General features: G+C 39.1%; 1 protein-coding gene across 1 annotated transcript; it reads left to right on the forward strand.

Moving 5' to 3' along the window:
• Positions 1-355: 355 nt before the first annotated feature.
• LOC149172382 (uncharacterized) lies at positions 356-853 on the forward strand. Its single transcript, XM_089426302.1, has one exon. The coding sequence runs from the start codon at positions 356-358 to the stop codon at positions 851-853; it is 498 nt and encodes a 165-aa protein (XP_089282428.1).
• The last annotated feature ends 24109 nt before the right edge of the window (positions 854-24962 follow it).

The following is a 24962-nucleotide window of genomic DNA, read 5'->3' on the forward strand; positions in this document are numbered from 1 at the left end:
TCAAGTATGAGTATTTAGAAGTTAAATCCAATAACTCTGTAGGTGGGATTCTCACGCTGTGGGATCCACAAAAATTTGGAATCCTGGATGTTGAAGCATCTAGAAACTATCTTTCTTTGGTGTGTAGTCCTTTAGGTGACAAAGAGACTTACATGATAACAAATGTTTATGGACCTCAAGAGCAAGCAGTTAAACTCAAGCTTCTTGCCTCCCTGGAAGGTCGTAGAGCATGACATCCCAATATTCCTTGGATAGTTGCAGGTGATTTCAATATGATAAGATCTCTTTCAGAAAAAAAGGAGGGACCAGACAGCTAGGCAGAGATTCTGAAGCTTTCCAGGATTTCATCATGAACATGGGACTAGCAGATACAGAGACAATAAATGGAACCTTCACTTGGAACAACAAAAGGGGAGGGGCATCCCAAGTGGCGTCAAAACTTGATAGATTCATAGTTTCTGAGGATCTCCTCCTAACAGGACCAGCCATTACAACGTCCATTCTACCCTTTGGAGGTTCGGACCATTGGCCAGTTCAGCTAGAAGCTAACTTTATGGGCACTCTGAGAAATAGGCCTTTCAGATTTGAAAATTCCTGGCTCTCGCACCCCAAGTTTACCAGCAACATTGATAAATGGTGGAAGGAGGATTTGAACATTCAGGGCACTAAGATGTACATGCTTCAACAAAGACTGAAATACATTAAATTCAAACTCAAGAATTGGAACAAAGAGGAATTTGGAGATATCATCAAGGCCAGAATTGAAACTGAGCAAAAACTCCAGGAAGTCAATCAGATCAATATCTCAGAGGGCTTCAATGAGGAAAGGCAAAAACTAACTAACACTTTGTAGGGAGAATGGGAGGATCGTTGCCTACAAGAGGAAAATTTCTGGAGACAGAAATCCAGGATTCAATGGATTAAAGAGGGAGAAAGAAATACCAAGTTCTTCCACAAATCCACTATGGCCCACAGGGCGCATAATAGAATCACAAAAATTAAGGATTCTCAGGGTATTGAACTGGTCTCTCACAAGGATATGGAATCGAACCTAGTTCAACACTTTTCTAACATTGCAAAGGAGCCTATGGAGGATAGATATAGGTACATTGCTCAGTTCACACAGTACATTCCCAAGTTGGTCACCAGAGAGGATAACCATAATCTCAACCGGCCGGTCTCGGAAGAGGAGGTCAGTGAGGTGATCAAGGAAATGCAAAGTGGAAAAGCACCAGGACCGGATGGTTTCAATGTTGATTTCTTCAAAGCCTGCTGGAATACAGTCAAATAGGATATCCTTGAGGTTGTGGAAGACTCAAGAAGAAATAAAAAGGTTCTAAAAGCACTTAATGCTTCCTTCATAGCTTTAATCCCCAAAAAGGAAAATGCTATGACTCCGGATGGATTCAGGCCCATAGCCTTATGTAATGTGGTGTATAAAATCATCTCCAAAGTGATAGCCAATAGACTCAAGCCCCTGCTACCTACCCTCATCTTGGAAGAGCAAACAGGCTATGTGGAGGGCAGACAAATTCTCAACAACATCATCCAAGCATATGAGGTGGTACACTCACTCAAAAGCAACAAGCAAGCAGGGATGATAATTCAGTTGGACCTTGCGAAAGCCTATGATAAACTCAGCTGGTCTTATATAAGAGCTATTCTTAAAGCCTATGGATTTGACCAAAACTGGATAAGATGGGTTATGGCACTAGTCACCACGACCAGCTTTTCCATTCTGCTCAATGGGGCTCCTTCAAAAACTTTCACACCTTCTAGAGGGCTCAGGTAGGGAGATCCGTTATCACCTTTCCTCTTTGTCCTCATGATGGAAGGGCTAGGTAGGGCAATCAAGATGGAAAATGCTGAAGGTCGAATTCAGGGGATCAGGCTCACCCCGGATGGAGAGGCTAACACTCATCAACAATTTGTGGATGATACTATGTTGCAGGGCATACCCACTATTAGAGAGGCAAGGGCAATTAGAGAAATATTGGATGACTTTTCTATGGCCGTAGGCATAGAGGTAATCCAAAACAAGTCCAAAGTTTTTTTCTTTAACACTAATATTGCTATACAGAGAAACATTACCAAGATTCTTGGTTTTCAAAGGGAACAGCTACCTTCCAAATATCTTGGCATTCCTCTTACTGATAACCCTCTAAGCAAGAAAATATGGGAACCTATTTTGAACAAACTTCAGGACAAAATCAGTAAATGGACTTATAGAGCTCTAAACTTAGCGGGGTCACTGGTGCTCACTCAGGCGGTATTGCAGGCCATTCCCATCTTCATGTTTGCAGTCATCCATGCTCCTCAAGGTATCAAGCAGTAGATAAGGAACATTCAAAGGGAATTTCTGTGGGGCAGAGGGGAAGAAAATAAAAAATGGCCTTTAGTTGCCTGGGACAAGCTCTGCAAGCCCAAAAGCCATGGTGGCTTGGGGCTGCATGATCCGGAGACTCTAAGCAAAGCTTTGGGAGCTAAACTGTGGTGGCGATGGATTAAGGAGCCAAAGATGCCATGGGCCAAGATTTGGAAACAAAAGTATGCTAAATACTGGTAGGAAAAGGATCACATCAGAATGTCAGGACAAATTAGGGGGTCACATAGTTGGAACCTTGCTTGGGAGAACAAAAGCATTGTTCAACAACACTGCTTCTGGGAAATCCGAGCAGGGGACCGGGCTCGTTTCTGGGAGGATAGTTGGCAACAGGAACCCATCTTAAATAGGAATGAATGGGCAGCTCTCAAGAGAGACATAGATAGCAAAGATCTCTTCTTGGTACAAGATTTCTGGGACCAAGGGAGTAATAATGGAAAATGGAGGAAATGGAAGGATCTGTATTACAATAATGAAAGTCCTTTGAAGGATATGGCAAATGCTCTCACCATGGACTTAGAGCAGAGACGAATTATGGTCTCATCCTCACCTGACCAATTAAGATGGGGGAAGAATAATGAGGGAAACTTTAATCTCAAAGAGGCAAAAAAGGCAATAACAGGTTTTAACTTTGTCAATACTGACATAGTCTGGAAGAAGCTTTGGAAAACCTCTCACTGGATGAAAATAAAGATATTTATCTGCTTAGTGCACCAAAGAAAGATACTAACTTGGGAAAACCCCCTTAAGAAAGGCTTCATAGGACCTTCCAAATGTCACCTCTGTGGCTCACATGAGGAAACGATTGAGCACCTGCTCAACCTCTGCCCTTTTTCTGCCAGGATATGGAACTGGGTGGCCTCAAGCTTCAGACAAACCAACAAGGACAATCTCAGTATCTCCAACACACTGAAAAACTGGAGGAATAACTTCTCAGAGAATGAAATCATCAACAAAGCCTGAATGCTAGTTCCGGGCTTTGTCATTTGGAATGTTTGGAAAGAACGCAACAGGAGAGTCTTCAGAAACAAAGCCAGCGAGCCACAACACATAATCACTCAGATCATGAACCAGCTCAAAGAAACGGTCAAAAGCCTTGTAAGGCCAACTCCCACTAACCCTCCTCTGCCTCTCGAGGAGATCATTCTTCTCAATTTGGGTCTGTAATCCATAATTCCTCAAGGAACTCGTAAGGAAGTTAGAACAATAAGCTCAGGGGCTAGCAGGTGGTAGCCCCCTCCACAGGGCTTCCTCAAAGTAAACATTGATGGAGCTTCTAAGGGTAATCCAGGGGAAGCGGGCTTTGGGGGTGCTATGCGAGATCAACAGGGGCATATAAAATTCATCTTCCATGGCCACTTGGAAAAGGGCACCAATAACATGGCTGAACTCCTGGCCTTGGAACAATGCTTGGAGATCATGGTGGAAGCTAATTTACAAAATGTTATAATTGAAGCAGATTTAGAACTGACCATCAGAGCAGCCAAGAGGATTCAAAATGGAACTTCGCCGGATAAAGTGTCGAAGCACTGGAAGCTTATGTAGATTTTTCATCGCATACACTCTCATCTGCAAACTCTTAAAATGATAAGATTTGTTCATGTCAGATGGAAGGCAAACATGCTTGCGGATCGGTTGGCCAACGAAGGGGTGGTCAATAAGAACAGGGATTCTCGACATGCTTGGGAATAGGTACCTGTAGGTAAACTGAGAGAAGAGTGTCTTTGCCTGGCAACCAATGATTGGGATCTGTGGTTGAACAGAACTGACCAGAGGGAGTTAGGAGACAGGGATGAGAATGGTATTACATAATTCGTCTATGTCTATGGTAGCTTTCCACAACTATGTTTCCTTTCGGATGAATGACGATGGTCACGAGATGGACACAGACACAGATCGGGCTGTCTGTGTGTTTTTGGCTCAATGGTTTTCTGTTGGCTACTATAGATGGAAGGCTCAGAAAGAATGGTGGAATGGGCTGGAGGCTCCATGTTTGGCTGATGAGCGGGTTGTTTTCTACGCGATACCATTGACTCAAAACCATAAATGGTTTATCGCATGGGACTCAGATGGTATATGGTATTTTGGCAAATGTGCGCGATTCCACTCAGAGGACACCACGTGGCAACGCGTAGCGAAGGAAAACTGCTCTCATCGTGTGATTAACGCCTGAGCTTCTAGGCAGTGCGATATCCGCGCTGGCCGTTGGATTGGGACAGTGGTTTCGACGACTAGGATTGGTCGGGCTATTTGTCTCAGGGTCACAGACCTAAGTGGGCCTTGTGGACCCATTCTAGAGTTAATTTTGGGTCCGGGTGTTGGGGATAATGGGCTCCACTATGGGTCCCACTGTGGGCCCCTAACTTACCACGATACTGCGAACACAACACCCAAAAACCACAAGTGGTATATCACGCGGGGCATGGGTGGTATCAGGTTTTGGGGCAGATGCACGTGATTCCATTCAGGGGGTAACATGTGGCATGGAGAGGTGAGAGAAAACCACTCTCATCGCGCGGTTAACCTCCGTGCTTCTTGTCTACGCGATATCCATGTTGGCCGTTGGATTGGGACTCTGTTTTTGATGGCTCAGATGGATCAGGGTTTGCTGCTTATTGGCTGATGGGTCGGGGCTTTTTTACTCATAAACATAGTTTGGTTCTTGTCGGTTGCCTGAGGGTTTCGAACCCGTTTTGTTTAGTGACCTCCTGAAATGTTGCAGGCGGGTCCATTTGTGGATCAGTGTAAGCTCCCTGTCTTGACCAATAAGGCTGCTGTTTACTTCAGTTCATGGTCCTTTCGCCCCAGCTGTCTGGGGCCCTTTGTAAATTATGTAATTTGTCTAGATTAATAGAAGGTTCGTCTCTTACTTATAAAAAAAAACATGTAAATTAATGAAAATAAATTATTATCTTAAAACTAATTTGGCATAGTATAACTAATAGATAAAATGACTTTTTGGCCCAAATCTAGCATTCCAATTTCTAGCAAGATTATGATTTCTTGTTGTTTAAAATACACATTTGAATGCATAAATAGATTCTACAACTTGAAAAACACTTGAGACACTTGATCTTTGAAAATTAAACAACTCAAAAATATGTTTTTAAAAAATTGCACTGGATTTTGAATAAAATTGACAAAAAAATGCTTCAAATATAACCATTTGATCTATTAACTAGACTACCCATTTTTTTTTGTAAGTGGAAGATTTTTCATTACTCAAAAAGCATATACAAAGATGTCAAAATGCATGTGGTCTCACCCCAACCAGGTTTGTTGACCAATGATATTACCATGCTACATACAAAAAGAAAAATTCCCAATAGAGAGATCCACAGCCTTATGGGCCTTACATGCCATAAAACAAAAAGAACTAGCAAGACATCGATTACCATAATCAGTCATGAGAAGTGATTGAAGTAGGATTATCTAGCCCTGTTCCTGGTGGAGGAGGAGGTTGGTACAAGGATTTAACATGTTTCTCAAAGTGAGCAAGCCAAACTACCAACTTTTCCACTTTCTCTGTCAACAGATTTTTCCCACGCCAAACAACCACAATTCTTTCACGGACATGGCCTTGAAAATAGTGGATTTGCTCTAACTTGCCCATGACTCCCTCGTGCTCTTCCCTCTGAACCTTATCATGAGATTCCAATAGGCCTATGACCAATCGAACCATCACTGGAGCGCCATGGAACTCCCAACACGCCTAGTAGCTGCGCGTCAAGCTAACCCTGCACCATCTAGATTGATGCTCCACCCCTGTGAGCTCGAGGTTCGGCCACGTCCTATTCCACTATGCCTGCCGCCTGCTCTACGACCGCTCTGAACCAGAGCCCTATTACTCCTGTCAACTGCAGAATTAACTGACGACCTTTGCCCACCACATGCTCCATGACCCCCACGCCCAACACCGCGCACAATTCCACCACCAACATAATTACTGATCAAACAAGAAAGTGAACTGGTACCCGTTTTTTGAGGTAGCAAAAAATCACCCGATTTTGAAAAGTGGTGATGCGAGAATACACTTTTTTTTCAAGCATATTTTTGGTACTTTAAATTTTTTTATGTATCAAGTATGAACATTTTTTTCGATGTTAGTGATTTTCATGCTAATTTTGAAAAGTGTTGATGCAACATCAACACATTTTTTTAAATGTTAGTGATTTTCATGCTGATTTTGAAAAGTGTTGATGCAACATCAACACATTTTTTTGGAGGGCTTATTTTTGACACTTTAAATTTTTCTATGTATTAAGTGTGAACATTGTTTTTTGTTAGTGATTTTCATCTTGATTTTGAAAAGTGCTGATGAGCATCAACCCTTTTTGTTTAGAAGGCTTAGTTTTTACACTTTAAATTTTCTAATGAATTAAGTGTGGATAATTTTTTTTAAATGTTGGTGATTTTCATGTTACTAATAAAACATAAAAATAAAAATAAAAAAAACATGACGAAAAAAATCAAGTACAAAAATATATATCTATATATATAAAAACAAAAAAAAAAAAAAAACAAAAAACCTACAAAAATGTTAAAAAAAAAACCAAAATTAACTCGTAAAAAAAAAAAAATTGAATAAAGAATAAGGGAAAACAAAAAGAAAAAAAAAAAAAAAAAAAGATTTTTTTTCAAAAAAAATAAAAATAAAGAAAAACAAATTAAACTAAAAAGAAAATCTAAAAACGTTTTGTTTTGTTTTGTTTTTTGTTTTTTTTTTTTTTAACAAATAAAAAATAAAAACCTCGTTAAAAAAACATAAAATAATACTAATACTAATAATAATAATAATAATAATAATTAACAAAAAAAATTAAAATAAAAAAATTAAGAAAAAAAATAAAAAATCAATTAAAATAAAAAATTAAGAATTATTATTATTATTATTTTTAAATTAAAATAATAAAAATAAAGAAATAACATAGAATAAAATTAAAAGAAAATAACAAAAATGATAGAAGTAAATTATAAAAATTTGAAAACAAAATAATTAAAAAAAAAAAAAAAAAAACTTAAAGAAAATTTAAAGAAAATAACAAAAATTATAAAATTAAATTATTAAAAAAAAGAAAAAAAAATTAAAAAAACAAAAAGTAACAAAAATAAATAAATTTCAAAACAATTAAAAAAAATAAATTAAAATTTATTAAAAAAAACAAAACAAATAAAAAAAATTTAAAAACATTAAAAAAATAAATTATTTAAAATTAAAATTAAAAAATATTTAAATTTAAATATAAAAAAAACAATTAATTTTTATTTTTATTTTATTTTATTTTTAAAGTAATTAGAAAAAAAATTATATAAAAAACAAATTAAAAAAATTGACCCCTCCCCCCTCGCTCTGCCCAACCCGAACCCGACCCCCACCCCCTCGCTCGAACCAACCCCAACACCACACCGCTTCCCCTCCTCTCCCCCACCACAGCCCCCTCCTCCCTTCCACCCCAGTCCCCCTCCTCCCCTCTCCTCTCCCCCTCCTCCCCTCCCCACATCACCCACTCTCTCCCCCTAGCCCTCCCCTCCCCTTCCCCTCTTTCCCTCCTCCCCCCCCGCCCCCACCCCTCAGCCCTCTCCACCCGACCCTCCCCACCTGCCTAGATGCCTAGCTAGCTGCCAAGAGGCCGCAGGTTGATTTCAGGAATCAGCCTGTGGCCTTTTGATTGCTAGCTAGGGGCCCGGACAGGCGGGGAGGGACGGTTGGAGAGGGCCGATGGGTGAGGGAGGGGGGGTTGTGGCAGAGGGGAGGGGTGAGCTGGGGGGAGGGAGCAGGGGGGGTGGGGAGGTGATCTGATAATGAGATCTAAGACAACAATAAGGTATTACAGACTTATGTGCATGGATTTGTCTATATCATTTTAAGCAATGGATTGATAAGATTGTGAAATGCACATACAATGAAGTAGTAAACAAAACATAATAGACAACACATGACACAACAAATTTAATGAGGAGTTCACCCAATACTCTTGGGCTACATCTCCTGGTCTAGCCTTCAGTGGTGGCCTCTCTATTATGTCTTCAAGTAGAGTTCTTTTTACAACAGTGAGCTCAATCTGAGCCTCACACACAACAGAATACAATAGCAAGAGCTTACTTGACCCTCTCAAGTTCTCTATGAGTACACAGACTCCCTCAGTGCTCTCTGTCTCTGTCCTAACTCTGTCTTGGCATTTGTCTGCAATACTGCCTATCTTTCTTCGCTCTCTGTCTATGGCTTTAAAGCCAACACTGCTTGTTCATTTCAGGTTCCCATCTCTCGGTCTCCCCGGCCTCTGCAACGCCTGAAACAACCGCGCTCTGTTAAACATAGGTAAAATGAATTTTAACAGAGAAAGTCCGCCAAAACCCAATATATCGGACTTCAAAAAGTCCTTAAATCCTCCCTATTCTCCCATCGGGTCCGCCTATTGTCGCTGTCGCAAATCATAATGGCTCTATCCCTTTGCGTTTCATAAATATTTAAAAACTGCGAAAATGCATTATAAATGGTTTTTCCTCTAGAATTGAAACTATATTGGATAGCCTTAAGGTACCCTTTCGGGTCCGCATATCGCATCGACGCTTTCCCCTTCGCATTTCGTTTAACAACGAAACTTCGAAATACATTAAAAATGATGCTTGGTGGATCTCAAGGTCCATGTAATATGGCTTATAATATTCATCGAGTCCGATCCATCGGATCGCATGTATGCATGTACCATAAACCCCGCTTCGTTAGGCTACTCTGATTGCGATATCACAATCGCTCATCGCAATAACCCCTGGGCCATTGTAAGCACTTTTGTAATCCCTCGATAGCGATCTGGCAATGTAATATGGGCCGTCGATCTACGCGCTTGATCGATGGTCCAGATTAACTTTGTCAATTGCCATCGCAACTTTCATGAGCTCCGCGGCGATAACTGTTGATTGTTGTCGCATCTCCTATGTGGATCCTGCCGATCCCTGCTGAAGGTCACCGCCGATTGTGATCCACCGCATGGATTTGGACTGTTGATTGGCCAGATTTGACGACTACTATGTATTGCGTTGTTCCGCCTCCAATACTTTGTCTTTTCACTGATTTCACGAGTTTTTACCTCCCGATAGTGGTTTCAAAGGCTTCCTTATGTGATTTTTCCTTGGATTTTTGGCATGATTTCTTTAAGTTTTTAAGACAGAGAGTGTTTCTTGGATCCATTTGGATCACGCCTTCCCACTGAAAAGGCTTTTGGACCACCAAAAGTTGGTTTTCAAGCATTGTTTAAGTGAGGATACAACTGCCTCACTTGCCCAATCTCTATCCATTTTGCACTGCTAGGTTTTGAACCTTTGAGTCCAATTCTAAGGTACTCCACATCCCCTCTGCGCATAGTCCTTACCTTCCTATCTAGAACTGTATCTTCCTGCAGCTAATTGAGGTATTCAGGCAACAGATCATCAATGGAAGGAAATTGACTTTGCTCTTCAGGATATTCAATTAATGAAGGTTCAAACAATCTTAAATTTTCTGCATTTACTACTGAATAGATGTGCATGTATGCAAGCAGATCAAGGCAGAAAGCATTCTCACCAATTTTCTCAAGTACCTTAAAAGGCCCATAACTTATTGGCTTCAGCTTCTTTCCTTCACCTTGCATTCTGTCCTTGCTAATATACAACCAAACTTGATCGCCAACTTGGAATCTGTGCTCCACTCAGTGTTTATCATGCCTTGCCTTGTATTTGGCTTGGCTCTTTTCTAGCTATTCCTGCATTGCCTAGTGAATTTCTTGGATCTGTTCAATGAATCTGGTTGCTTTTTCCACATCACTGTGTCCAACAACTATTATGTCTTTTTCGAAGACAAAATCTAAGGGAGACCTTGGTATGAAACCAAAACAGGTCTCAAAAGGAGATCTCTGTGTAGAAGAATGTTTAGCATGGTTGTAAGCATGTTGTACATAACATAAGTGTTCATCCCAAAGCTTGGGATGCTTGCTGCAATAACCCTTGAGCAACTGGATCACTGTCCTGTTGACTACCTTTGTTTGGCCATCTGTCAGTGGATGAAAAGCTGTGCTTTTCTTCAGTCTGGTGTCCATTAATTCCCACAGACTTGACCAAAAATTCCCAACAAATCGGGAGTCTCGATCAGATACTATGGAAGTGGGTAACCTAAAATTCACCTAGACATGCTAAAAGAACAATTTCGATGTTTGTTCAGCTGTAATCTGCTTATTACAAGGTATTAAAATACACATTTTGTTGAACCTGTCCACAATAACATATAAATAGTCATGTCCCTTTCTAGATTTTGGCAATCCCCCAACAAAGTCCATGGAAATACTTTCCCAAAGATGGGAAGGAACTGGAAGTGGAGTGTACAAGCCTAGTTTTCTATTGCTGGGCTTTCTTTTAGCACACATGGTACACCCTCTTACATATCTAGAAATGGTTTCATGCATTTTTGGCCAATAGTAGTATCTTTATAGCTATGCAACTGTTTTACTTACACCAAAATGACCTGATATTAGGGAAATATGTGCCTCCCTAATTATGTTAATTCTCTCTTTTTGTGGAATGCATAGCTTTTCCAAATTATACAAGAGTCGGTCCTTAACATAGTAATCCAATTCTTCTACCTTTTTTTCATTACTTAAAGCTGCATATACATCTTTAAAGTCTATATCTTGAGCATATCGTTCAATGTAGCTTTCATGGATTACTGAGTTATGCTTAAGTATAGTAGATGCATTTATGATTGGTTTGGACAACATATTTGCAACTTTATTGTGTATGCCCTTTTTATATCTGATGACTAAATGAAACTGCTGTAGGAAACCCATTCACCTATAGTGTCTTGATTGCTGCAATTTAGTTTGTGAGTGCAAGTATTGAAGTGGTTGATCAGTATATATTATTGTTTCTTTGCCCATTAAGTAATGTTTCCACTTATTCACACTCTAAACTAATGCATACAATTCTTTATCATATGTAGGATAATTAACTACTGCAAAATTAAAAGTCTCAGAATGGTAGCATATGGGTTTACCATGTTGCATCAACACTGCTCCCATGACATAATCACTGGCATCTGTTTTGATCTCAAATGGTTGTTGAAGATTTGGCAATGCTAGTACTGGTGCTATACTAATTTTTTCTTTCAAGGTGTCGAAGGCTTTCTGTTGTTTTCCTCTCCACTGAAACACCTTGTTCAATCCTGTCAAAGCATGTAAGGGAGCTGCAATTAAGGAAACGTTAGCAATAAACTTTCTCTAATATTGTGCTACCCCTAGGAAGCTTCTAACTTCTGTAGCAGACTTGGGTTTAGGCCAGTTTACAATGACTGCAACCTTAGAGGGATCTATCTTCAATTCACCACCCCCTACAATATGACCCAAATAATTCAAAGATGTTTTACCAAATTCACACTTTGATAATTTAACATAAAGATTTTCTTTTTTCAAAACATCTAGAGTCTGCTTTACATGCTTTAAATGTTCTTCCCATGTTTTACTGAATACAAGAATGTCATCTAGATATACAATTACAAAATCATCAATAAAAGGCCTGAGTACATCATTCATAACCCTCATGAAAGTGGCAGGAGCATTAGTTAAGCCAAAAGGCATAACTAGCCATTCATACAGCCCTTGCTTTGTTTTGAAAGCAGTCTTCCATGCATCTTGCTCTGCTACTCTGACCTGATGGTAACCACTACATAGGTCCAACTTGGAAAAGTAAATAGCTTCCTTCAACTGATCCAATAGATCATCAATGTGAGGAAGGGGATAATGATTCTTGATCGTTATTTTATTCAGTGCTCGGTAATCAATGCACATCCTCCACGAACCATCCTTCTTTCTCACCAACACTATTGGAGATCTGCATGGTGATGTGCTTGGTCTTATGAACCCTTTCTCGAGCAGCTCTTGTACCTGCTTCTTGATTTCTGCATTCTCTAAAGCAGATAACATGTACATTCCGATGTTAGGCAATGGAACATCTTGCTGCAAATTAATATCATGTACAATTTCCCTTTTTGGTGGTAGACCTTTAGGTTCTTGAAATAAGATATCATATTCTGAAACAACTTTTTCTAAATCAGCTTGCTGTTTAGCATCACAGCCTTCAAATACATTGGTTTTACTAGGTTTCTTTTCCTTTACAACCATCAGTAAAAATTGCTTGCATGAATTTACAATTATTTTCATCTTCCCTGAGTTTATGAGAGTATAATTATTCTTGATTTTATGAGCACTTACAATATATTCAATTCCATCTTTAACGAGTTGATACTTATTTTCAGCTCTATAGAAAATGGCTTTTCTATCATACAAGTAAGGACTTCCTAAAAAAATTTCGCATATATCCAAGGGAAGGATATCTAACTCAACCTCATCTACAAATGCTGACCCAAAAGAAAACCTAAGTTTACATTGTCTAGTCACTTGTAGCTTTGCCTTATCACATACCCAACTTAATGGATATGGCTTCCTGAGAGGCGTGGTTAGTAGTCCCAATTTCTTTACAATTGATTTAGAAATTAAGTTTACTTGTGAGCCACTATCAAACAAAGTATCAATCTTTGGATGCTTGGAAATAAATCTAATATGAAAAACCTCATGTCTTTTCCTCTCATTTTCTTCATTATCAATAGTTTGTCCAGAATTACTAGTAGATGCTTCAGAATTTTTACCTTTTATACCTATGGCTGCAATTGTTGTTTCATCACCTGAGTCAGATCCCAAATCTTTCTGTATAGCAGCAGCAGTCTTCTTCTTCTTGCCATCAAACTTCTTGGGTTTCAGCTTCGAACGCAAAGACTAGCAATGTTCATCATCATGTCCATCCTTCTTGCAGTGAGTGCATGAAGGTTTGGCTTTCTGTACATAATTTGCCTTCCTCTCTTTCCATTTCTGATTCCTCTTTTCCTTGTTCTTGCTTGCAGTGGGTTTGGATGATCCCCCAATCTCTGGGTTCACATTCTTGCCTCTAGCCTCTAGATGGGTAGCCTAGACAGATACCTCATCTATGCTAGTAGGGTTAAACATGAGAATGGTGTGCCTTAAAGAGCTGTGTAGACCACCTATATACTTCAGCAAAGTTTCATGTGAGTCTAAAGAAATGCCTAGAATCAAAACTCTTTTTCTAAATTCTTAGGTGTAGTTTCGTACACTTTGCCCTTTTAATTGGCGAAGAGTTTTCCAACTCATCATAGCTTGTTGCATATAAGCTAGTGGATAGAATTGTTTTTTAATTGCAGAAACAAATTCACTCCAGATAGAAAGAATTTTACCATGCTTCTTCAAGTCAGCTTGTGTCCTGCCTTCCCACCATACCAAGGTAGTTCCTCCAAGGCATAGGCTAGCCAACTGACTTTTACTCCTGTATGAATCAATATTCTGCACCCTGCAATACACATCAATCTGTCTGATCCAGTTATCTAGCTTCTCTACATTTAATTCTCCATCATAAACAGGAAAATCAAATTTAACATCTAATTTAATCAAAGATGTTTTCTTCTTTTTATTTTCAGGGCTGTCAGGAGGTGTGGATAGAGGAACCTCTTTTCCTTTCCCTTTGCCTTCAGAATCACCATCTATAAGAGATTCTTCTATTCCTTTGTCTTGTTTGGAGGTTGAAGAGTCTTCACCTTGACGTTTCTTAAATTCTCTATACATTTCTTCTACGATGGCTCTCATGGTCATGAAACTGTCCATGAACTGAGAGTCTGATTCCAAGGGATTTTCTTCTGCCATTTTCCTCCTAGGATAGACTCTACCAATTTCTGGCTGAGTTTCAACCAATTCACCTTCTCCTAATTTAAGCTTTGACCTAGTTATCATTCACAAACAGTCCAGCACAAGCTTGTCTAACCTTAGAAACCTAAAGCTCTGATACCTCTTGATCTAATAATGAGATCTAAGACAACAATAAGGGATTACAGACTTATGTGCATGGATTTGTCTATGTCATTTTAAGCAATGGATCGATAAGATTACGAAATGCACAAATAATGAAGCAGTAAACAAAACATAATAGACAACACATGACACAACAAATTTAATGAGGAGTTCACCCAATACTCCTGGGCTACATCTCCTGGTCCAGCCTTCAATAGTGGCCTCTCTATTATGTCTTCAAGTAGAGTTCTTTTTACAACAGTGAGCTTAATCTGAGCCTCACACACAACAGAATACAATAACAAGAGCTTACTTGAACCTCTCAAGTTCTCTATGAGTAGATAGACTCCCTCAGTGCTTTCTATCTCTGTCCTAATTCTATATTGGCATTTGTCTGCAGTCCTACCTGTCTTTCTTCGCTCTCTGTCTATGGCTTTAAAGCCAACGCTGCCTGTTCGTTTCAGGTTCCCGTCTCTCGGTCTCCCTAGCCTCTGCAACGCCTGAAATAGTTGCGCTCTGTTAAACACAGGGAAAATGAATTTTAACAGAGAAAGTCCGCCAAAACCCAATATATCGGACTTCAAAAAGTCCTTAAATCCTCCCTATTCTCCCATCAGGTCCGCCTATTGTTGCTGTCACAAATCGCAATGGCTCTGTCCCTTTCCATTTCATAAATATTTAAAAACTGCGAAAATGCATTATAAATGGTTTTTCCTCTAGACTTGAAACTATATCGGATAGCCTTAAGGTACCCTTTCGGGTCCACATATTGCATCGATGCTTTCCCCTTTGCATTTTGTTTAACAACGAAACTGCGAAATACATTAAAAATGATGCTTGGCAGATCTCAAGATCCATGTAATATGGCTTATAATATTCACTGGGTTCGATCCATCGGATCGCATGGATGCATGTACCATAAACCCCGCTTCATGAAGCTGCTCTGATTGTGATATCGCAATCGCTCATCGCAATAACCCCTGGGCCATTGTAAGCACTTCTGCAATGCCCCGATAGCGATTCGGCGATGTAATATGGGCCGTCGATCTGCATGCTTGATCGACAGTCCAAATTAACTCCGCCATTCGTCGTCGCAACTTTCATGAGCTCTGCGCTGATAACCGTTGATCGCTGTCGCATCTCCTATGTGGATCTCGCCGATCCCTGGCGAAGGTCACCGCCGATTGCGATCCGCCACACAGATCTGGACAGTTGATCGGCCAGATCTGACGGCTACTGTGTATTGCGCTGCTCCGCCTCCAATACTCTGTCTTTCCACTGATTTCACGGATTTTTGCCTCCAGATAGTGGTTTGAAAGGCTTCCTTATGTGATTTTTCCTTGGTTTTTTGGCATGATTTCTTTAAGTTTTGAAGACAGAGAGTGTTTCTTGGATCCATTTGGATCAGGAGGGGGAGAGGAGAGGGAAGGAGGGGGGTTGCAGTAGAGGAGGGGAGGGGGACCGGAATAGGGTTGGAGTTGGGTGGAGCGAACGGGTGAGGTTGGCATTGGGTGGAGTGAGGGGGGAGAGGTCAATTTTATTTTTTATTTTTTTATTTTTATTTTTAAATTTAAATATCTTTTTATTTTAATTTTTTTAAAATGTTTTTAATTTTAATTTTGTTTTTATTTTTGCTTTTGTTTTGTTTTTATTTTATTTTTATTCTTTATTATTTTATTTTTAAATTTTGTTTTTAAATTATTATTATTATATATGTGTGTGTGTGTTTAATTTTTCTAATTTAAATTTTTAATTTTTTAACTATTTTGAATTTTTTTGATTTCTAATTTTAATTTTAATTTTTAATTTTCTTTTATTTTTTGGTAATTATTTAACTTTTTTTAAATGTTGTTTTTTTTTAGCTTAAAAAAATGGTTTTTAATTTTAATTTTTATTTATTTTTCTTAAATTATATATATATTTTTTAATTTTTTGTTTTTTGTTTTATATTTTTTAATTTATTTATTAAAATTTTTCATTTTTTCAAGTTATTTTTATTTATTTATTTTTTTATATGTTATCATATGTAATTTATTTTTTGTCATGAATCGTCCCCTTGCCACCCCTGGTCGGTTGGGCCTCGGGGTGGCAGGGGGAATTTGTTTTTTTTGTTTTGTTTTGTTTTTTTTTAATGTTGTATTTTATTTTTGTAATTTTTGAAATTTGTATTTTTTATCTTTTTATTTGGTTTTTATTTTATTTTACTCTCTTTTTTTTTCTTTTTCTTTTTTTTAAATTTTACATGGTATGGTTAATCTTTTTTATATTTTGTATTTTTTTTTAATGTCTTTATTATATATTTTCTATATTTGATTTTTTGTCATGTTTACTAGTTATTATCTTTTATTTTTAATTTTTTTCAATATTTGAATTTTTGTTTTCTTATGTATCTTTCATATATATATATATAATTTTTTTTTGTAGGGTCCGTGTCGATGCTTGTCTAGCAACCCGATCCCATTATGTGTAATTTGATAGTTGATTTTAAAATTTTCGTTATCATGAATCGAATCTGCCCCACAATGTGTTAATTTCATGGTTGGCCTTTAAGTTTTCATTACAATGGGTTGAGCTCACCTACAGTGCGTGTCAATTTGATAGTTGATTTTTAAGTTTTTTTTTGCAATGTCTCAAGTTGTCTTAGGCTAAGATTTTAAAATCGCTATACATTTAACATTTAAAAGATACTCTTGGTATAATAACTCGTTCATTCATGTGTTCATTTTTAAAGTTTTTTTAGTCATAAAATTTTTCCATAATGTCATGCTTGAAATATTTTGAAAACTTGATATTTTTTTGTAATCATAATCTTTGGTTTTAATTGCATGGTTGAAAAATTGTTAAGATTTTAATGTTTTTCTAAGTCATGAGATTTTACCTTTAATGCTATGGTCGAAAACAATTACAATTTCAAGGTTTTTTAGAGTCAAGATATTTTATGTTTAACAACATGGATGGAAATAGTTGGAATTATTAGGATTTGAGACAAGATATTTTATCTTTAACATCATGTCCGAGAATTATTGGAATTTTACAGCTTTTCAGAGTCCAGATATTTTCTCTTTAACTCCATTGCTAAAAGATGTCAAAATTGTAACTCGATTTTTTTTTTGTTATTCTAGAATAAACAATTTTTTTAAGGGTGTTTTTTCATCCATTTAAAAAAAAATGGTTTTTACTTCCATTTAAAAAAAATGTTGAAAATTTACCCTAAAAAAAAACAATCATTTTGGCATAAACAATTTTCATTTTTGGGTTGTTTTTTCATGTTTTTATGGGGTTTTTGGGCTCGAGTACTCGTTTTGAGGTAATAATTCTTGTTTCATTGGTAACTATGTTCACCCCTGATATTGCTAGCAGCACCAACGTTTAGACCACCATCCTGGACACCAACCTACCCAATTGACCCTAACTTGAGGTGGGAAGCCTCCATCTTCGCTTGAACAAGGGCATGTGAGGAACGTGGACTTGGCTTCATGCTAATGGGCAAGGTGAAGTCTAGACCCCCGAGGTTATCTCTGATCCACACCAAGGACCAAAAAAACAAATCCAGCACTGTACGCCTAGAAACGATGCACACTACCAATCGAACACCTTCCACTAGAAACCCAACATGCCACACAACAGATAGAGAGGGAAAGGAAACTCAACACCGCAGGTCACCTCGACTTGAATCCGTCGTTAAACAAACACTAATCCAAGCTAGATCATGCAGAAAATCCCACACCTACAAAGGGCAGAAGAGAACCTCCCAGCTGCGCACAAGAATAGCTAGAAATTTAGGCTTCCAGAAGTCTAACTGACGCTAGAGCCACTGAGCTTCACCAAAGGGAATGCTTTTATCAACAACCCCAAGTAGGAAACTTCGAGCAATGCCTCCTTCATAAATCCAACACAACACAAGCACTGAAACCGCCACCCGAACAAAACTGCCACCACCAAAAGTCTAAGCGCCACTTATAGGAGCAACAAACACCTTACACAGGCATACAAAGAACCACCACCCAGAATGCCAAGTCGAGAAACCATGCAGGCCCAAAACATCAACACCCAGAACTATAATAGATAGAGTATATTCTATATAAACTTTTCAAAATAATTCATGAAGCACTCCAAAAATAACCCTCTATACAATGATTGCACGCACTTTAGGCAAAGACTTAAACTACATTGTCGTTTAGTCAATGTTTTTGTATTAACTATCTGGGGCACACTTTGGGGAAAGACTAAAATTCAATTATAATTCAATTAATGTTTTCAATTTTTTCTCTGCATTATAACAAAATTATATTCTATATGCACTTTTCAAAATAGTAGCCCTCTGTAGTTAGGGCACACTCTGCTCAATGCTTGCAATCATTGTTCTGCAATTCTTAACTTCACTTTTCGAAAAAAATAATGAAATATTTCAACAATACCATGTGTCCTAGGGTTTTGTTGTACCAGTTGCAACACCCTCCAAAATTTTGGACTCCATTCAATTCTGGAGCCTTCCTTGGGTTTTTCCTTGATGTTTGCAAACACTCGAGCTCATCCCATGAGCTCGTGTTGAGTCTTTGCACCCTCCTCTCTTGATCGTTCACTAGACATATTTTAACATGTTGGTCACAATGTCATGCTTGCATCCATGTTCTGGCTATGCACAAAGTCTGTCTTCATGTGCACAAGTTGTATTTGCTATGTAAGCATCTATCGCACTCACACACGAAGTTGTATGCAATATTGTGCAAGTGTCATCGCGGTCAGTTAACAATCTATCACAAGTGTCACACTTGTCGCCTGCACCCATCGGTTAGTCACACTGAGTGTATGTTGTCTTTATGGTTTGAGTTGTCTTGTCGTTGAGTCATGTTGAGTGTGTGTTCGCAAGGTTGTGTATGCACAAGTTCACTCGCTCACACACTTGGTTATTCCAGATGAAACTCTGTCGATCGGACTACCGCCAACAATTGGACCTCCACTGAGCTGCATTTTATAGTCTCAGCTCTCAGTGATCATGTACTGCTACCCAGAAATGCGCAAAGCTTGAGGCTACCTCCCAGGAACTCTGCATTGCGCAATCCTAGAGTTGACTCGATTGACTGTTACATAGAACAACATAGAAGTTTCTCGGCAAGTCATCCCAATCTGCGCTGCCCACAAGAAAATCTATTAAGCCTCTAGCTGATCAAACAGAGAGTTTGACTCAGCAGTGACTTTGGGCTCCACTCCTCCAAAAAATTACACAGAAGCTGCCAACATGCCCGCCTTTGCTGACTGAAGAAATTACACAAACATGCCAGATAGACACCCACTTCTTATCACTGCACTGTCCTCGAAATATGTCCAAATATGTCAACCAATCACCATGTCAGCCAACCTGCTCGTCCTCCTAAAAACTGAGTAGTTTTCATGGGTTATCTCCCAGCTTCCCAGCATCCCGCTCAGCCCAGAAACTGTGCAGGGATGTCCTGCAGGCCAACCTCCCAGCTCTGCAAAGTTTTGGCCAGCAAGCTCCAATTACCCGCTGCCAGCCTCCCCAGAGAATCTAGGCAGTTTTCATTGCCAGTGTCCTCCCTGCTACCTGCACTGCCTCCCTGGAAAAATTGCGCAAATCTGCCCTCCAGCTGAGCCAAATCACGTAGACAGTCACTGTTGATCCCCACTGCCCATCTAAGCCTCCTAGTTACCTCTGCACAATTTTCCTTGATAGTGCTCGAAGCCTGCATCCTAGCCTGAAATGTGCTCTGCGTAGTTTCAAAGCCTTGTCCTCTCTCCCGGTCACCTGCATCCCAAAACAAAAGATAATGCATCATGGTAGACTAAGAGATTTTTGGATTTGATGTCATCTCATCATGAGTGATTGCAGATATAGGTACATGGATTAGACATAGCGCGACGATGAATGGGATGAACAAGGAGTGCATGCTAGGATATTTGTTCGCGAACGGACGAAAACATGTAGCATGTCAAGTACAAGTGAAGGAGAGACATGCACATGCAACATCAAGCAAACACCAAGACCATCGAAGACTCTGCACACCTTGCCATGCGAAGGTGAAGCTATGATACACCAAGATCACATTCATCACTCAGTAGAACTGCAACTCGACATGGACACCAACAACAACATGAACATACCAACACTGTTGTGTCAAGTCACATCATGGGTCATCTCGACTACATCACTACTGTGGGCCATACTGTTGTAATCAATGTAATGTAACGTGGAAGTTTAAGAGACCCACATGTAAAGTTGAAGAGTCATGTAAGTCAAACAGTCATGAGGGAAGTTGAACAGTCACATGGGCTAGTTTCACCCTTGGCTATATATACCCCTCGTTTGTACATGAAAAAGACTTTTTCACCTTGGCTCCTCCCACATAACCTTGAGAGTTTGTAGTCTTTTCTTTGAGGAGTGAGCAGTGGTTCCAATGCCCTGCTATCGGGGTTATTGATATAATGGTTTACTGATGTGTCTTGGAACTTTCGCTTAATTCAGAAGCTTGATAACATGCCAGCACGTGTTCACACATGTATTGTATTCTTTTATAGGACTATTCTTTGGACGCTTGTAATGCATATTTCTTTAACCTGTATTAAGATAGTTGAACTATTTTGGTGGTTCTAATACATATGATTTCGAAAATTCGTTGTCTAAGTTGTTAACGATGTCTCGCCCATGTGGACTATTTTGCCAGACACTCAATAGAAACATTCTCATAAAATTGTTATAATGACCATCACACTCGTGTGGACTATTCCGCTGGGTGTTGTACGTGCTATTCATTCACTGTGTGTTTGTGATTGTCACATCCATGTGGACTACTCCGCCGGAAGCTGTGCATGTCATGTTGTGTTGTGTGTCTCTAATAGAGTTGGGACTGTTCCATTTTGACTTGAGACTCACTCCCACCCTCTCTCTTTGCGGTGAAAGAACCTTGACACAAATATTACTAAGTACTCACCAAGCACGCGAACCTCGTTACTTGAAGACAGAGAAAACCGGTCTCATGTGCTGACAAGCAAGAGCTAAGGCAAACCTTTAAGATAATGGAAACTAGTACATCATACCAGATGGGACTCCTACACCAAACAATGTAAGGTCTAGTTAGGAGTTCACACCAGGGAGATCCCCTAAATGTTGGCAGGTCCAACACCGTCAACAGGTTCTAGGGCATAATTTGGGGTGAGAATAAGATTACATTATAATTCAATCAAATTAAGAAATTCTTGTTCTGCAGTATAATAGACAAACTATATTATATATGAAGTTTTCAAAATAATTCATAAAGCACTCCAACAATAGCATTGTGTATAATGATTCCATGCACTTTAGGCAGAGACTTAAACTACATTGTCGTTTAGTTAATGTTTCTGTAATGACTATGTGGGGCACACTTTTGGGAGAGACTAAAATTTAAATGTAATTCATTTGATGTTTGCAATTATTTATTTGCATTGTAACAAACTTATATTCTATATGCACTTTTCAAAATAATAGGCCTCTTTAATTGGGGCACACTCTGCTAAGAGAGTACTCTACTCAATGTTTGCAATCATTATTCTGCAATTCTTAACTTCACTTTTCGAAACAACTAATGAAACATTTCAACAATACCCTGTGTCCTAGGTTTGCACATAAATATAAGAATGGTGATGTTTCTCATTTTATTTAGATCATCAATGATAGATAAGTCATATTTCCTTCATAATGGTTGAGGAAGCGAGGAATGCTCTATAACCGATGAAATACACCTAGGGTTTGACGACCTGCAGAACCCTGACAATCCTGAAGGCGCACCCTGGAAACGAACAACTGCAAATTGACAAAGGAGACATGCAAGCCTCAGTAGGGGGGGAGAGGTCCCCTCCTATTGGATTGTAACACCAGGTGAATCTGGTGAGAAAACCAGAAATTAGCTAAGTTCCCCTGAAGCCACCGACCCTAGCAATGGTCCTGTCCTTGGAGCTCGATGGCAGGAAAGAAGTAGAGGGAAGTGTTTTCCATGTTCAACAGAGAAACCCAGATTTGTAATACCTTTGAAAAAACTAGAGAAATACCGTAGTTATATGAAGGATCATGCAATGATATGGAAGTTCATCGGAGTTTGGCCGACGGAGAAAGACTTGATAAAGTGGATCTAGTAGAAATGGCAGCCAAAAGGCCATGTAGAACTCAAGTTGGGAGCCAGAGGATTTTTCATGGTAATATTCCCAAACCTGCAGGATAAGGAAAGGGTCTTTGAAAATGGTCCATATTTTCACCATAATGCAGGGTTGTTTATGAGATATTGGGAGGAATGCTATAACCTAGATAAGGAGCAATTTCTAGCAACTCCTGTTTGGGTCCAACTCTTTGGCCTCCCAATGGATTTCTGGGACCTGTAAATACTTGAAGGCATAGGTAATTCAATAGGAAGATTTGTAAAAATAGCAGAATCCACATGTAGGGGATGATACACCTCCTATGCCCGGATTTGTGTTTATATGAATATTTCAGAGCCCATCCCTGAATCGGTAGAACTGGAATATCAAGAAGAAATATGGAAACAGACCTTGGATTATGAGCACATCCCGTTCCGCTGTCGTCGGTGTCATGAGTATGGCCACTTGTACAAAGCATGTCTGATGAACCAGGAAGATCGACCAGACCTAAAGGAGCAATAGAAGAACCCCCCACAAGAGGAAAAATGAGGGGTTCAAAGAGGTCATGCATAAGAAGAAGACTACGAGAGTGTAGCAAAATACAAGAAACCATAACCAAAAGCAAAAGGCAAATAAGAATAGATATGAGGTGCTGCAAGAAGAAGAAGAAAAAATAAACGAGACAGAAACAATGGAGAATCAAGACAAAGAAAAGGAGAACAATCATGCTAAATCAACGACCACCCCAAAGAGAAAAGCCCATAGATCTGATAGAAAAAAGAGAGTAGGAACTAGTATATCTCACCGCAATGGAAGTCGATGCAGCTAGGGATGAGTTGAGCACGGAAGAAGAATTTCTGAAAAGACTCTTGAATGAGTGGAGACACCTTGATGAAAAATTCATTCCAGAGGATCAAAAGAAACTATATAAAGAAACCTTCAAACAATACATGGCTACCCAAGGACAAAGACAAGGAGACATAGCAGAGAAGCTCAGCATGCAACAAGAATCTTCCCAGGAACAACAAAGCTGAAGTAAAGGAGGGAAGAAAAGGGGGAGAAGAAATCTACAAGATTCAATTCAAATAATGGGAGAGATGTTGGTAAACACTGGAAGGGTAGTACCGCTCTTAGCGGTATTCCAACAACTTAATAAAGCTAACCAATGATAGTGATCTCATGGAACATAAGGGGCCTTAACAACCGAGGAAAAAAGAGGTACTTACAAGATCGTTTGAAAAAGGAAACGCCTCAAATAGTTCTCCTACAGGAAACACAGGTAATAGGAGAAAAAATAGAGGAGATAGTACGGAAAATGAAATCAAGATATGAAGTAGTAGCATTAGATGCAAAAGGAAGTGTAGGTGGAATCACTATATTATGGAATCTTGCTGAGGTAATGGTGGATTACTGGATAGGAATGACGAGAATCTTGACTGGACAATTTCATAACATAGGGACCAAAGAATGGATCATCATTTCAGCAGTGTATGGGCCTCACACTCCTGGAGAGAAGGAAAGCTTTATCCAGAGCATTAGGAAACTAAGCCAAATGCATGCAGAAAAACTATGGCTAATAGGAGGGGATTTCAATCTGATAACTTCACTCGAAGAAAAAAAAGGTGGGATAAGAAGGGAAGAACCAGAAATGGAGTAGTTGAGGGACATGAAAGAAGAGCTACATCTAGTAGATATTCTGACCATCAATGGAAATCATACCTAGAACAACCGTAGAGGAGGAACCTGCCAAAGAGCTTCAAGGTTAGATCAGTTCTTGGCAACGAAAAATTTAATAAGTAGGGATGTATACTATGAAGCGTCAATCTTTCCATGTATGGGATCTGACCATTGGGAAATTAAGCTAGAAGTAGACATGAAACAAGGGAAGAACAAGAGGCCATCCTGGTATGAAGCCTTCTGGCTTTGTGTCCCTGCCTTCTTAGAAAAAATGAAGGAATGGTGAAGATCAAGTATAGAACAAGGGAGGAGTAAAATGCATACATTCCAGCTACGCATGAAACAACTCAAGGGAAAAATAAAGAAATGGAATAAATAAGAATTTGGCAATATTCAACAAGATCAAGAACTGCTACAGGTTAGGATGCAACGATTTCAACAAAAAATGATAACAAATGGCCGCTTAGAACCCCTAGTGGAGGAAGAAGGAAAAATACTAACTAGGATTGAGGAAAGGATGAAGCAAGAAGAGATCTTGTGGAAACAAAAATCGAGAGTCCAGTGGCTCTGGGAGGGAGAAAGGAACACCAGATTCTTCCACAAAGCAATGATACAACATAGACAGTACAACCAAATATTCTCATTACTAGACCGGGGAGGAAACTAGCTGGTGCAAAATGACGAGATGGAAAATTTTCTGGTGCATCACTTCCAAAACATAATGACAGAACCGAATCCTGACAGGTTAAAAGAAATAAATAGGATAAACAGGCATATACCCCCATTGGTAAGCAGGGACCATAACTTAGCACTAATGAGGGCTATTACCTTAGAAGAAGTGGAGGAGGTAGTTAAAGGACTAGCAAAGAATAAAGTGTCGGGTCCGGATGGCTTCATGA

This window comes from Pinus tabuliformis, chromosome 4_2 (assembly GCF_031772625.1).
Source record: "Pinus tabuliformis cultivar Carrire ecotype Pingquan chromosome 4_2, CPIR1, whole genome shotgun sequence".
In the NCBI taxonomy this organism is placed as follows: Eukaryota; Viridiplantae; Streptophyta; class Pinopsida; order Pinales; family Pinaceae; genus Pinus; species Pinus tabuliformis.